This window comes from Anas acuta, chromosome 6, assembly GCF_963932015.1.
Source record: "Anas acuta chromosome 6, bAnaAcu1.1, whole genome shotgun sequence".
In the NCBI taxonomy this organism is placed as follows: Eukaryota; Metazoa; Chordata; class Aves; order Anseriformes; family Anatidae; genus Anas; species Anas acuta.
This window is the reverse complement of record NC_088984.1, coordinates 17,573,270-17,589,422: the sequence shown is the minus strand read 5'-3', so window position 1 is coordinate 17,589,422 and position 16,153 is coordinate 17,573,270. Positions and strand designations below refer to the sequence as shown.

The window sequence follows — 16,153 nt, the reverse complement described above, 5'->3', positions numbered from 1 at the left end:
GAAACAGAGGATACCACACAGTTACTTAACTGTAGGGGAAAAAAAGTTACAAATGGGGGAAGAAAATCTATATTCATATCTGCCTACAAAGAAATCATTACATGAACTGGAATTCAACGGTATGTTTGGGATCCCAATGAGAAGCCAATGTGCTCATCATTAGTGACTACTCATTCCACCTGCAACTCAAGGAATACAAAGAAGAATGTAATTTGTATCCAGTAATAATGTATTTGATTAATATCAATATATTCTCTCTCTCTCTCTATATATATATATATACATTGAAAGATTTAAAGCTTGTTTGTGCAGATAGTGGTATGCACAAAGCTGATCTTCACAATGACTTCTAGAAGCAATGGTTTTCTATAGCCTGCAAAAGATACTGAGATTGACATGATCTTGGCTCCTTAATTACATCAGAGTGGGATTTTCTACTCCTAATTCTTAAGTGCATGTCAATACCAAGACAGATTGTAATATGCATATTACTATGCCAAGAAATCACTTTAAAATTATTCAATGTAATCTGTTAATAATTGAGTAACTTCTGGTAAAGAATTATTAAAAACAACATGAATCTACCTCTCTGAAAAAAAGGATTGATAAAAAACAGAAGGTATATAAAGTCCCAAGATCTGAACCTCGCTCAGAGAAATAATTTATCTTCTGTATTCATAGACAGCTATCTTAAAATGTTTGTCTTTTAAAGAATACTGGATTGTTTTCTAAATCATGAGATTACTTTCATCCAGGATTTTCATTTTGTTTTCCTTTTGAGAACCTCTATTTTCGATCTACTCAGTAACAGAGGTCTCCTTTCCTAGCAATATTTAACGTACACATTAAAACTGATGTGCATCAGTGTTACAGACAGAATTCACTAACTGGAGATATATTTGCTATGGGAGTAGGAAAAAGCAGGAGGAGGAGAATGCAGAAATAAGAGTTGCTATGCCAACCTACAAATGCTAATGGCATGACAAATACAAAAAGGTCACAGTAAAAAAAAAAAAAAAAATACTAAGAAAGAAAAAATAGAAAGCCCAGACCAAAAAATATGCATATTTCATTTAATAAACACTACAGCTACTGTATTTAAATTCCTTTAAAAAAATGCATCTTAAGGGAAAAAAACTGCACCTCAGCAGCAAACTGAAAATCAGGTTGCCTTTGTCCTTTTTTTTTGATCTAGTCCTTAAGTCCTTATTACCTATAGTCTAAAGATGGCACTTTAAGAAAAAGTTAACCGATTTTCCTGAAAGATCATCTGAGGATCATGACCAACATTTTAATGCAAAGTAACAAACAAACATAACAAAGAGAAAGAGTAAAAAGTGCATCAGGACTAGTTATACGCTCATTAGATCATGCAACAAAAGATACTTTTGTCTTTTTGAATTTGATAGGATTCTGTAAAAAATTAATATATTCTACCTAAAGTTGTAAAATAATAAATAAGAATACTTTTAGGAGGAATTTGAGCTGATTTTCAAATATTTGGGAATGTGCAATCTAATAAAAAATAAAACAAAGCTGTTCTAAATGCTCTTTTTATAGTCTTCTAAGGTTTATTATGGCAGATACTAGTAATGATTTCTATGCTCTTAAATGCAAGAGGAGATATATGTAGTGAAGTCTTTTCTATCAAAATCCTGCAATGGAGATTGTTTATGACAGAAGTCAAACCCACCCAAAATACGTCTTTCTCACTTGAAATATGGTTACAATCTGTTTGAAATACAAACCATTTAAAATGTTTTCTTTGTCTTTCTAGTACTCCAAAAGATGATACTAGCAGCACACCAATGAGTTTTCCTGAGTCAAAGTCATTTCTTCACCAAGACAAAGGCAACAATACTGGGATGCAAACCTATGGACATCAGAGCATCCTTAGAAAGGCCACATGATACAGGAGAAGGGCTAGGCCACAGCTTAGACCAACGCTTCAAATATATTCATTACCCTGACCTATTTTTCTTCTTTTGTTTTTAGTAGACAACAGTGAGAATACAGAAAACAGGAATTTTACAGTATAACCTGAGTTTTCTAGTACAGAATTGCAGATTTGAGATAAAGATTTACATAAGCTTTGGCAAAGCATCCAAAGAGAAATGAGTTGCTCAACCTTTTGAAGTTCACCCATTGCTAATTAAAGAACTGCCAAGGCTTTACTAACAATTAAAAACTTGTCTTTAAAATCCCCAAAGATAAAAAATGCAAACAGCTGTTTTAATTAGCAAAACAGCAGATACTAATTAGCTTCTGTAACAGAGTATGCTGGTCCTTTAAGGACAGGACCAGTTTCAGTTCAAGTCTGCTACCCATTTGAACTACAAATAGGACTGGAGTCAGATGCTGCAGAAAAGTCTTCTCATTTCACATGAAAGTCCCCAAATTCAAGTCCACAAAACTGAGATTTTTACTTCAAGTAAGTTTTTGAGCTTACTTGTCTTCTAGTAAGATCCTTCTGGAACTTATGGATCTTTCTGGAATTGATAAAGACATGTAGAGTTATTCAAACAGGTCCGGAGGATAAGCCAAAACTGTTCCTGGCTGTCTATGCAGAAGGAACCATAGCAGCAACAGTAACTTTCTGCACCCATTTTCACTGGTAAACTGGGTGCATGGAAAAGGCTGGCATCAGATGAAAATGTTTACAGATATGCTGAAAAGGGAAAATCAGTTTTAACAGTGAGGGAAATGAAATCAGTCCCTTGAACTCCTCCTGGCAATGTGTGCTGAAGGAACCAGACTATTAAGAAAACACTGTTAGCCTTTGGAATATGGAATGAAGGGAGAGATTTTTCCTTGAAGAAAGGAAGATGAGGTCTTTACATTTACCTGGAAGCAAATGGACTATGATGGCTTTTTTTCAGATGAAATTTGAAGGAATATAGCTCTGAAACTTAGGAAAAATGGCCCGGTAACATAATTGAAATATGGTGCTGACTCTGATTTGCAAGACTGAATGTTTGTTTTCCTTGAACGTTATTTTGAAATCATATTCCAGACTGTTTGTATTTTAACTAACTTCCTTTTTGAAAAGTTGTATACTTGTTTTACCATCATAATGTCTCGGTCCAAATAGGTTAAGTGCTTTTGGAATTATTTAAATACATCAATTAAAAAATTCTTGAACCAAAAGAAAGTATTAAGCATATAAAATTTAAAAAATGTAATGTTTTTATTTTCAATCTCAGTACGGTTTCAAGCTCTGCCAGTAAGCTTCTCTGACTGCACCACAGGGCTCCATGGAGACCTTATGGCAGTCTTCTAGTACCTCAAGTGGGCCTACAGGAAAGCTGGGGAGGGGCTTTTTGTCAGGGATAGGACAAGTAGTAAAGGTTTTAAACCAAAAAAAAAAAAAAAAAAAAGGTAGGTTTCAAATAGATGTTTAAAGAATAAATTCTTTACTATGAGAGTGAAAGACTGGAACAGGCTGCCCACAGAAGCTGTGGATACCCCATCCCTGGAGGTGTTCAAGGCCAACTTGAATGCAGCCTTGAGCAATCTGGTCTAGCAGAAGGTGTCCCCATGGCAGGGGGGATGGAATCAGATGATCTTTAAAGTCCCTTCCAACCCAAACCATTCCATTATTATAACATTTGAGAAAACCGGACTTGGTATTTGAATGAAAAAGCAATCATGTAACAATGTAAGTTCTATGATTTTTGTTAATTAGAATTTTATTTCCCTCAAAATTTTTTTTGGTTTGTTTTTTTCCCAGAATATTTAAAGAAAGGGAAAAAAAATCACAGTATTAGCTAGATGAATCATCATCGCTATCAAACACTGTATATCACAGAGACAGTTAATTTGCTGGGTGTTCACACACTCCAGATATATCAAGGAATGTAAAATTCAGTTTTTCAAGGACCAAACATGACTTGCAAAAATCAAATGTTAGCCTCAGCAATATAGGTACAGTTATATCGACATTTCCACTGACAGGTCTTTTTTACTCAGGAATTTTTGAAATTTGAATTGTTTATTTTTTATCTTGTGATGATCACATGCAAATGATAATTGAGATACCTTCACATCCTGGGCAAATGGACAATGTGTCTGGACAGAGTAATATGCACATATCTGTGCTGCAGACTTGTCGAGTTCAGGATGCACCCAGCGTTTTGTGAATGCACTGGTAATTTGGACAGCTGAGGTGCAAATGCTCCAACACAGCACATCTTTCAGCTCTCCCAATTTTTGGGGCCAGTTCTGAAGAACTAAGACAAACCATGGTGGAGGGGAGGGGAGGGAACAGAAGAGGCTGGAATTACCACTTCGCAATGTTCAGTGCACAGATCCTTGGAACAAGCAGATGGGCTCTTAGACAGCAGAGCAGACAGTGAATTAGATGCAAGATAATCAATATGCATACTGATGTCTCCAACAATCAGGTTTAATGTAAAAAATATATAAGCCACATCTCTTAAGAACTATGCTGCCTATAATTATGCCTACAGCTACTCGTTTTGACATTAGAGGGGTCAGTTGCCATGGTCATACTATTAGTAATAAATAGGCTGTTGCTGCAAGTAGAAGATATAACAGATGCCATAAGTGCTGAGATAATGTAAGAGCTGAGAAGTCAATTTATTTGCACTATTCAGGGTGAATGAATAACTGAGAATTTACGTTTGAAATGATAACCCTATAAATAATTGTACATGACCATTTTATCATACAATTTTGATCAAGATACTTATGTATTTGCTTGAAATCATCAGGCAGTAGTCAAAAAACATCTGGAAGATGCTTGTCCTTCAGTAATTGCATTTGGAAAGCTCTAAAACTTTTGTGCTGGTATTCCAACACTAGAGGACAGGTCAATAGCCTCAATTGGAGGGTGACAATTGCTGCCTTTTTTCTTCTTTTTTTTTTTTTTCTTATGTGTGTGTGTGAGTGCGTGCCCACTCTGCATGTTCTGTATTCAAAGACAGTTACTAACAACAGGCAGCGAGTAAAGAGCACTCATCAAAAATCATTTTGGCATTCTGATCAGTGAATGGGATTTTAAATAAAAACAAATACATTGATTTTAAATCTAAGAAGGAGAATGATAAAACTTTATCATAAAATGTAGAGATACCTATCACTGTACCCCTATACAAAGCAAGACTGTTAATTTACCTTTCTGAAATCTCAAATAGATTTGCAGCTAAAAACAAATAAAACCAGCTTACCATGGATACATAACATCCCTATTTTTGTTTTTCATTACATATTTTAACATCTAAGCTCTGCTTGCTAAATGGTTTCTGAATAAAATTTTGTCTTTGTATAGTATTTCAACATCTGTTTGTCAAAACAATGTGAGAACATTTTATTCTGTTTCCCTCTGACACAGCTACTTTGAAGTGGTATAGGAAAAGAAAATCCATAAATACTGTTCTATATAAGGCTCTTTAGAGTAAAACATCAACTTCATTAAGTTAAACGAGATCAGGATATAATCTAACTGCATTCATGGTCTATTCTTGATGTTTACTGCCTTCTCTTCAAACTAAGATTTCTTTGTCTACCAATTAAACTCTTAGAGAAAAATACTATTTTTCTGCATGATGACAGAGCATGTCACAGCAGAACTAACTACAGTTTCTATATTTTAACTTGTTCTTTATATTAAGATATGCACACAGATTCAGGTTCTACTACCTATTTTACTAGTGATGACAACATATTTTCTCTGTTGCTGTGTTTTGTTTTTCTCAGCTTACAATGCAAATGAGACATTTGTTTGAGACACTCCTGTTTTTCCACTGAACAGAAGACGTGGCACTGTTCAAGCATTGTTTCTTTTGGGCCCCACCCTGCTCATGCAGAGGGTTCAAATGGGTTCAGTGGAATAACAAAGACATTTATGGGGGCGGATCTTCTCCGAAAATGCTTTTTAATGACATTTTAGTTGCTGGGGTGACTAGGCTTAATTGGCTTCAAACCAGATTAGGATCTTGTCCTTTATTAACACTCCTAATCAAAAAAACACTCGTCAAACCTTGTCATACATAGTAAAGCACAGGTGCTTAAATGGAGTCATATTAAAAATCTTATTAAGAACAAATTGATTATGACAAAATCAATCACTTCTGAGAAGCACCTAACAGCTCTGAATCCTCTCCAGTTCTCGGAGCTTGAACCTCAGCTGCCATGGAGTCTAAAATAAAGGGAGGTACATCAAATTTTTATGTAGGTGAATATCTCAATTTGAAGAAAAAAACAAATATGATATAAAAATATGCCTGAATGCTCAATAAAATATTATGAAGCACCAGTACAAAGTTATACTAGGAGTTCATTGAGTTGCACCTGGTTAAATAAAAATGTCAATAAAAACCTAAAGCTGAAGTTGCTCTGAGATTCTCTTTTATTGTAGGACTCCCAACTTTCATGCATGTAACCCTTCCAAAACTCCAAGTCAAGATATTTTTACTTAAGATTAGAGTTTGATACCTCTAGTAATGACTACTTCCATTTGCCAGAATCATGCCTAACTCAATGGCTTCTACATGTTAAGTTCACAACACAAACTTTTCCTGCTGTGCACTAGACATCAGAAACATCATTACCCATGAAAAAACCCCAGTGGTAAGAGAAGAAATCGTACTTACGAGTATTTAGTCAGAAGATCCAAATCATTATGCATGTTGATTGGGTATGTTTCACTGAGATGAAATAGCTTCTCTAAGGCCTCATAAATGAAAATGATGCAGATAAGAGAAGCAAAAGCTTCTTCAGTAAACCGTGTAATATAGCAGACTAGGGAGCTTGCATCAGTTGCAACAAGGATGATGCACAGGATTGCAGTCCACAGTCCAATGCTAGCTCTCAGAGAAAGGTATGACAATCCATACTCTCTAAAGAAAAAATAAATAAATACAGTTTAACTTCTGTCCAGCCACAGTTTCCTAGATGTAGAAGAAGCAGGTCCAAAATTGTTTTTCCTAGGGATGGGTTTATTTTGGATACAGCTTGGGGGGCAGCAGAGGAAAGGCAAGGTCCAGGTAGGAGGGTGGGGAGCAGAACCAACCCACCCTTTTTGCATTACCAACAATAGACTTCTCACAGTCACTGAATAATTTTCAGTCTCCAAAAGCCTAAGCAGTCCACTCCAAAACAAATTCCTGATCTTATTTCTTCAGATCTTGGAATTTGGTGATCAATGTTTCTAATTTTACCCAAAAACACCTTAGCAATGATGCATATCATGATCTCACCCATCTCAAACATGTTTGTGTACAAGTAAGTCAGTGGAGTAAGTCTTTACCTTGCATATAAGGATTCCATAAATGGTATTTGGACATACACAGTTAGCCATTTCATTTAAAAATACGTTTGAAACTTTAAATAGCTCTACTCCACTTACTTGCAAAATTTGAATAAGATCTTTTCAAACACTAATACTGGTCCTGTGCTGCCAAGTATAGTGAGGGGCTGTCCACCAAAGAGAGAGTAGGCAATTCCAGTCATGGATGCTCCAAACAGCGATTCTATTGCACTCTGAAAATGATACAGATTGAAGTGTCTATAAATTTTCAATCAGGTTCTTTTAGCAACGTATTGATTTGTCATCTTCTAAACACTGAAACACAAGTGTTTTAAAGGTTGCACCCTCATGCAACAACAGTAATAATAAAAAAAATACTAACCACAAACCTACAAATGTAAGTTTGCTTTGAAAGTTCAGATTTAACACATACTATACGACCTTCAGTTGCTTCTCCTAGTAGACCACCAAATGTGATGACAGGAGACATGCAAGCACAGTAGAGAAATAAAAATGATGCCAGACACTGTAGACTGAGAGCATCCCTGAAGTCACTCCAGAAGAACGGAGCTTTTCTTTTTATATCTAAAATCAATCCTCCAAAAAATCTAAAAAATAAAAGAGAGAAAACTAATTTTAAAAATTTACTGAACTTTTTTCCATAATATTCCTTAGTAGCTGCAGAGAAGCTATGCTCCCTTCATCAAGTGATACATCCCCTTGTAATTCATCCTTCTCCCCAGAAGAAAGTTTCTGGGAACTTTGTTCTGGTAACTTTAACTAGGAAATTGTTTTTAAAACAAAATAAGAAATTGTTTTTAAAACAAAATAATTTGCATGGTTCTGTTTTTAAGATTTTTTTGTAATCACCCAGACCCAACTTCTGAATAGTTGTTAGCTCCCACGCATACAACTCTAGTATTTTTGTGAAATAATTCTTTGCATTTCTTTAATGAGAGAGCTACTACAGTGCCCATTTGCCCACACTTCTACATGTAGAGCACATCACATTTTCTATTTGAGAACCTCTTCCTACATACACTTGGTAACAGAATTAAATCTAGGCCATAACTTTCCAAGAACAAGAATTGTCATATTTTGTCATTTACGCTACGGTAAATACGATGAAATATTTAGGAACAGACAGTCCATTACAATAAACAACAAAGTTAAAACAAATATCCCACAATGCTCTTTTTCTCATATGCACACCGTATCAGATGGTGCTGAGGTAAAGTGGGGAGACAAAGTGTTACCTGCTCCAAAACACTAAAATGATCCTTCAAGCTTACAATAACAGATTCACCAGAAGAAGAATGACTTACAGACAGACTGACCATTACGCACCTCTGCTGCACTGTGTACAGCAACACTGCATGTTTAGCCTTGTGTAGGTAGGAATGACAGTTAATTATCAAAAGGCAGCAAAGAAAAGGAAATGTCTAACTAGCTACCAGCATGATGATGCTGCACTATGGTAACTCCTGATAGCTGATGGGCTTACACCACACCATATTAGACAAGAGAATGTAAGTATTCCTTCGAACAAATTCTTCCCTCAGATGTGTGCATGCTGTAGCCACCACAGGAATTATAGTCTCATATACCAGTGCTTACTGAGGCAAAAAAAAAGTGCTACTGCACAACCCAGAAAATTCAACAACAAAATAGTTGTAAGCATTCGTAATATATGTGACAAGACCATTTCCAACTTTTCCTTCAAACAGAAATAAGAAATGTTAACTGATTTTAACAGCAGTCTGACCTTTCTTGTCCTCTCTACAAATTAGCAAGTATTATCTTTTTCAACTACATGGTATGCAAATCAGGAATAAGGCCTCAAAAAAAAAAAATCATATGCCAAGCTAGTTACTTAAGAGGGAATTCGACCATTATTTTGTCTTTGAAAGTATACCAGTTAGTACACTTAAAATTTTGAATATAATTTCACTAACTTTCCAGTGCGTTGCAATTCTGGTCCAGAGTGCCCTCCAGGTTGTTCTGGATCCCCATGGGCTGCAGTCCCATTTGGCACTCCTGGGATCTTACGCTTCTCCTACCAGAAAGAAAAGATACTTTTCTTAGCTCTTTACAACCAAACACAATTTTGGTAAAGAAAACAGACTTTGAGAGTTGAAAGACTAAACATCCAAATTTTATTGTTAGATTCACCAACATAACCTCTTCATAAACAGTTCTGTAACCAGAAATAGTAGAAGGAACTGTGACCTAAAAGAAATTTAAAGAATTGATCGAAGAAAATCCTATTATCAGAAAGCATTTTTAAGAACAGCAAGGCAGACTGCTTTGATCATTTCTTATTCTTACCTGGTCATTGCATTTTGACTTCACTAGCAACTTAGCATAACCAGCAGCATCTATTGACAAGAACTATGAGTAACAAATCTTACACTATATGTCTGAAATACACAGCAAAATTCAAAATGGATTAGAACTGTCATCAAAGAATGGGAGAATAGATAAACGATGGAAAATCTTTGTGAACAGTCACTGTACAGTAACAACCCATGCTGAGTAATTAGACTCAATCATGTCATACTATAAAAAAGCCATCAAGAAAAAAGGGATTCCTTTTTCATAACCTTTTCTGCTTGTTTGAATCATCTTCTGAGGAAAACTGCACCTGTAGGAGGATATACACTCACATGCAATGGAATATTTGGAATTTGTGTTTGTCTTTTTGTTTCAGAAAACTAGGATACCATAAGCTTAGAACAAAAGCAAACCATGGCTGTTTGTGATGATCAAAGACACTTATGACCACTTACTCCTCAATTTTAAGATCCATCTGTCTTTATTCAGGACAGACCTAGCATTGAACTGCATGGACTGTCATCACTATATTACGTTTTCAAGAAAACAGTTCTCTTTAAGCAAAGTAACCAACAAAAAGAATGCAAAATGTCTATATAGTGATTTTGCTAAATGCTAAATTAATGAGACTTAATTCTACTCAGCAAAACTTCATTTCATCACAACCTTTAAAAGTACTTTTTACAATGTACAAACCTGAGAGGGAACATTTTTAGGTGGCTCTATTCGAATTGTTGGGTCCCATTCTCCAGGAGGGAGAACTGTAACTTGATCAAGAAACTCATCAATTCCAGACACCAAGTCATTGCGATCTTTTGCTTTGTAAGCAACATCATGGAACACCTGTGAAAAACAAAGAAGAGAAAGAGATGGGGAGAGGAACACCCATAAAATATTTCACAATGGCCCCTACTCCTCTGAAGTTGAAGTCTCAGCTCCAACTGACTAGAAAATCTGGTACATAGTTTCCATGGCAGTTTCAGCTAAAATGGTGCTAAATATTCCAAGGAATTTAAAACTCAATTATACCCCTGGAAATTAACTGTGTAAAATGGAATCCTCTCAGTGAAGATACCCTTGCATGTTACTCTTGTCTCTCATTTTGTTACCTTCTTATGGCAGCATAACCTGGACAGTTATAGGCCAATGAAATGAACTTAAAATCTATTTGTGCATGATTTCAACTGGACAATTACATATTGCAGGTTCCCTATTACACCTCTTCAATCACCACAAGGTTCCCTATTATACCTTTTCAGTCAGGACAAAATTACTAAAGCCAACTCATGAATAAAAATACCTCATCTGTCATTAGTGTTGCAATTGATCTTCCAATCTCATGGTATTGTTGCCCTTTACCCAATGGTCCAAGAAGAATAAACAAAAATCTGCAAGTTAAATAAAAATATTAAATAAAAATACTGTATAAGGCAGATGGATGCAACTACATACATACATACATTACAGAAATACTTATTTAAAATTGGACTAGAAGAAACACAGATACAAGTTTATGGGGCCCAATAACATGCATCCCAGGGCCCTAAGGGAACTGGCTGATGTAGTTGAAAAAACATTCTATGTCATATTTCAGAAGTCATGGCAGTGAGGCAAAATCCCCGGCAACTGGAAAAATAGGGGAGATTTAGATTAGATGTGAGGAGGAAATTCTTCACATGGAGGGTGGTGAGGCACTGGAACAAGCTGCCAAAAGAAATTGTGGATTCCCCATCCCTGGAGGTGCTCAAGGCCAGGCTGGATGGGGCTTTGGGCAACCTGATCTAGTGGGTGGCATCCCTGCCCATGGCAGGGCAGTTGGAACTTGATGATCTTTGAGGTCCCTTTCAACCCAAGCCATTCTATGAAATATTATTTATAGAAGGATAGAAGGATGTAAGGATCCTTCAAGATCCTCACATACATATTTAAACATGAAGCTCTACTTAGAAAAAATGTGAAAATAACTTCCAGAAATATGTCATAAGCTTCACAGTCAGACTTGACTTGAGACTATCAAAACCTCCTTACATAAGAAACCTTATCTTACAAAATAAATATATGCAGTTATAATCTCAATACAGAAAACTCTAACATAAATTTAATGTTAGTTTTCTTAATTTAACAGAGCCAATTACTTCATTGTTTCTGTTAAATTTTATTACTTTATTATATGGTAGTATTATTGCAATATCAGGGTAGTGAAATTACCTCTGAATAAAAATAATTCTAAGATCATTTTTTCCTCCCATTAAGAAGACTCTAGATAGCCTCTACTCTGTGCTTGGGATTCTCTAACATGCATAGGATATGTTCAAATGAAATAATTTCCAGGTTTGCTTAAATGCAAAAGAAAAAAAAAAACGACTGTTTAATATTATTAAATTATTTTAAAACCAAACTTTTCACTGAAAGTAGTTTTCTTAATTTTTCATTCCTTAATTTTCTTTAGGCCAAGTGGGAGGTTGGGAGAGGCAGTGGAGAAATGGAGAAAGGCTTTGGAAGTTTTTTCAAAGCTAAGTCTCTCAATGTCCCTTCTACATATGCATGAATCAGAGAAGATGAAAAAAGTCATATCCAATGTAACTACAAATTAAACAAAATTTATACTATATTGATATTATACTATATACTTAAATATATACTAAATATACTTATTTTATACAATACTCATTATTATATACTATACTTATTATTTTATACTAATACTATCTGACTAGGAGCAAGGATTTAATTCTCAGTATATCATACTCTAGATAAGCGCCATGAACAACTGGAATACAGTACTGTTGTCTGCTAGAATTCTACTTTAACATAAAAAGAGGGAAGGAGAAAGACACAGAATATATGTATACAAAAAATAAAAACCAAACAAAAACTGAAAGCCTGCATAACAGTTAAACCAGTGAGCTCAGACATGGAAGAATCAGACTGGAATTCTGAACCCAATCAGCCCCAGCAGGAAACAATATATCTGCAGATCTGCTTAAAAGCTTCATATTGGTCTCCAAAGTCTATTTTAGACATGACAATAATTCCTTATAAACTGTTCTCAAAGCCAAAGTACTTTATTAGAAAAGGTTTCAACCAAGAAAAAGATAATCTAGTAAAAATTTATGGTCAAAAGTCACATTCACTTTCATGAAAGTATCTACAAAGTAAATTTTAGAGGAGCATGGTATTTACAGCATATTTTTCATCCATTTGCTATCCCTAGTTAACCGAATCACAAAGTGTTTTTTTTTCTCTTTAATTATTTCCTGTATCATTTTTTTTTCTTCTGGACATAATTCTGCAGTATCACACAAGTAGTTTCAGTTCCAGATGAAATAGTCTACAACATTGCTTTGAGCTTCCTAATATTTCATCTGCAGTATTACCTGTTTGTATAGGATAAATTCTGTCTTGTAGCCTGACAAGCTATCTTTTCTACTTCTGTGAGGAATGACTTGCTTTGCATACCAACAGCATGTTTCTGAATATACTTATGCATAATTTAAAGGGCAGGTGGCAAATTTCATAACCCAATACATGGTGAAACTCACTGAAGGTGATATCACCCTGTCTCCACAAGATACTTAGAAATCTAACACAAAGACACATAAATCTAACTGTACCTAGTTGGAATTGGAACTTCAGCTAGTCCTGTAAGCAGCACTGCAGGAGATAACCTAACAAAAGCAACAACTGCACGGTCCAGGAACTCCAATTCGCCAACTAAGATGTTTGATGCTTCAGCTCCAGGAGGTATCTTTTTCATGAAGTGTAGGTCAACCTGGGAAAACAATATCAAATTATCATGGAGTTATTTACAGGGATATTTTTTTCTCCTGTTTTGGCCAATGATGGCATTATATTTTAAATTTACAATTTTTTTCATTATTCAGTTTCTACTACTCTTGTCTGTCATGTAATGTTTCAAAAAATAAGAATGTTTCTCAAAAACAAAAACTGATTTTTTGATATTTTACTAATTTTATCTTTTAAACATAGTTAAAGTACTCCAGAAATAAAGGCAACAAATAACTTGGTAAGAATCCAATATTAATTTCCTATTAATAATTTTAACAAACATCTTAGCAGAATCAATAATTCATAATAGAATAATTAAAAGCAGTAGAAGAAATTAAGACACCTCATTTTTCCATAATTAACAAGTGTGGAGATCATGAATTCATATCTTATAGTTTTCATGTTATAATATAAGTGAGAAAAAGAACAGGCTCCACCACCCCAAATTTTCCTTCTACTGCTCTAAGTGAGATCCATTTTTGTTTACATATTTGGTGGAAGACCTCTGAAAACAAGAGAAAATAAGCTATCACCACAATTGTCTCAAGAGAGAAAACTTAAGGAACAAAGCAGAACAAAAATTTTGGAGTTTTAAGGCTATGGTGTTTACTTTTCACAGGGGGCAGGTAGGAAAAGAAAAGAAGCAGCTTCATTACAACATTGCTATGTAAGCTCTAGGTATTTGCCAAGGAATGTGTTTATTTGTGTTTATTTTCTCAGTACCAACCTACAGTTTATAACAAAGATCGACATGAAATAATGGAGTATATAATGTATGTTTGATTTCATTATACACCAGTATTGCCTACATTTCAAAATGCATGAATTTTGTCATTTGCTTTCCTTTTATTAATCTAAACACAACAACAGCAACCAAATCCAATATAAACTGTTAAAGTGGACCATTTTAATGTCTATCTTACAGCCATCTGTCAGTACTAGTTTGCATAGTTTTTGGTAATATTTAGAAAATTGTTTTCTTGCAAATGGCTCTGGCACTAAATCAGAATTCAGATATAATACAGTTCCCTCTGTAAGAAATCTTATTTTTCTAAGATCACAAAGAGATGCTACCATAAGCTAATCTAGAATGACAAATACCTCTCTAAGCTATGAGACAAATATCAAATCAATCTGAAAGGTTGGAGTCCAAGTACTTCATCAAAGTATTACTGAAATAAATTTTTCTGTGCCCCACTCAAATCACAAAATGACTCTCCAGGGTTAAATACAAAACCCAAACAGATTCACGCCGCATCTATTGGTGGCATTTTAGGTCATTTCTACTTGAGAGAAAGCAAGTAATCTTCCAGGCACATGTACCAATGTGCACTCTGTACTGATTTTACTTTATGAATGGATTTAGCATTTAATAAAGTCTTGTGCACCACAGTTGTCACCCAAAGGTCCCATCAACATACAGATCACAGGACCAAGACTCAAACCTGAAAGCAAAACTCAATCCACTGTCTACCAGAAAGTATTCCTAGACACATTTCTAGTACTACTGATAGCTCGAGAGTCAAAAATCTTTAAGGTATTGAACTGAGCCCCAGTCAAAAGCAAAGAAAAGCATCAAACTGGGTAAATACATGCAAACCTGAGGTGTAACTTCTGCTATTTAACAAGCACAGAGGTAACCCCAAGTGAGTTTGGTGCAAGTGTAGCAGTTACATTCTGTAAACACTCCTTCTAACCTATCCACCATTCATCTCTTATTGCAAGAAGTCTTTATTTGGAGAGACATCATGTACATCTTAATCTTAACCCTTACTTGAGCCACATTCACGACTTGGCATTTAATAGCCCCAGAAGGCTCCTATTAAAACATCAAAGTAAATGACCAATGTGGAGTCCATTCCCCCCCAGGCCGCCTCGAGGAAGGAAGAAGGAGGGGAAGGGCTCCCACAAAACCAAATATAATTTGGCATGAAGACAAACAGAAAATAACCAACATTACTCTTTAGGAAAGCCCTGACAAGTATTCATCAAATTTACTTATAAGCAGAGCTATTGAAAACAAAATGTTCATATCCAAAATGTTCAAAAACAAGTCAGTTATTTCCCATGGTATTTGAAAGACCAAACTCTATCAGTATTGGAACTGCAGTTTTGATTCAGAAATACTGTTTCCACATGAAAACAGAAATGTTGCCATGAGAAGGGACATGGCTGCAGTCTGTTCATGCATTTCATATTTCAGGACAGTTGAAGATTATGTCAGCCTCTGTTAGAAGAAGCAGAGACCAGCAATTGTTTAGCTGCCATCCCCATCCTGCTCACAGACACAGGATAAAGTAGTGCTGTGACAGACCATTTAGAACACACTCATACTACCCTGGGAATACAAAGTCCTCACGCTGTTCCCAGAGGAAGAGGAGCAACACATTTATAAGTACAAACATCAGAAACTAAGTCTTCCTCTTTATGCTACTGAAGTAACATTCAACACTGCTTTTCCTGATGTCTCATGTAATTCAAAAGTAGATACCAATACAATCAACACTGTATCAGTGCCATATTCGTGTTGTTGATGGTTGAATCAACTCCAGAATTTGGAATATTAGAAGTAGCCCAAGCGAGACAGATTAGCAAAGAGAGAATGCGCAAGGTAGTCAAAGGTGCTTTGCGGTAGAAGGTAAATGAAATTAATATGGGGAACAAAATTAGAGCAAGAAATCACAATACTCAAAAGAAAATTAGTGTACTGCTCTACTTTCCTCTCAATCTGTGCATATAATTTCAATTATAACCATTGGG

General features: G+C 35.3%; 1 protein-coding gene across 8 annotated transcripts in view; it reads right to left on the bottom strand.

The window, feature by feature from the left end:
* Positions 1–16,153, bottom strand: part of SLC4A10 (solute carrier family 4 member 10) — a 155,903-nt gene that overhangs the window by 29,069 nt on the left and 110,681 nt on the right. For all 8 annotated transcript variants that reach the window (XR_011098126.1, XM_068687692.1, XM_068687695.1 and 5 more), the window contains 7 exons: positions 13,219–13,376; positions 10,905–10,992; positions 10,301–10,447; positions 9,226–9,326; positions 7,704–7,878; positions 7,370–7,503; positions 6,615–6,860 (listed from right to left, as the gene is read on the bottom strand). Coding sequence is in view for 7 of the 8 variants with exons in the window: in XM_068687692.1 (XP_068543793.1) it covers positions 6,615–6,860; positions 7,370–7,503; positions 7,704–7,878; positions 9,226–9,326; positions 10,301–10,447; positions 10,905–10,992; positions 13,219–13,376 (1,049 nt within the window). In the remaining variant the exon portion in view is untranslated. The remainder of the gene's footprint in view (positions 1–6,614; positions 6,861–7,369; positions 7,504–7,703; positions 7,879–9,225; positions 9,327–10,300; positions 10,448–10,904; positions 10,993–13,218; positions 13,377–16,153) is intronic.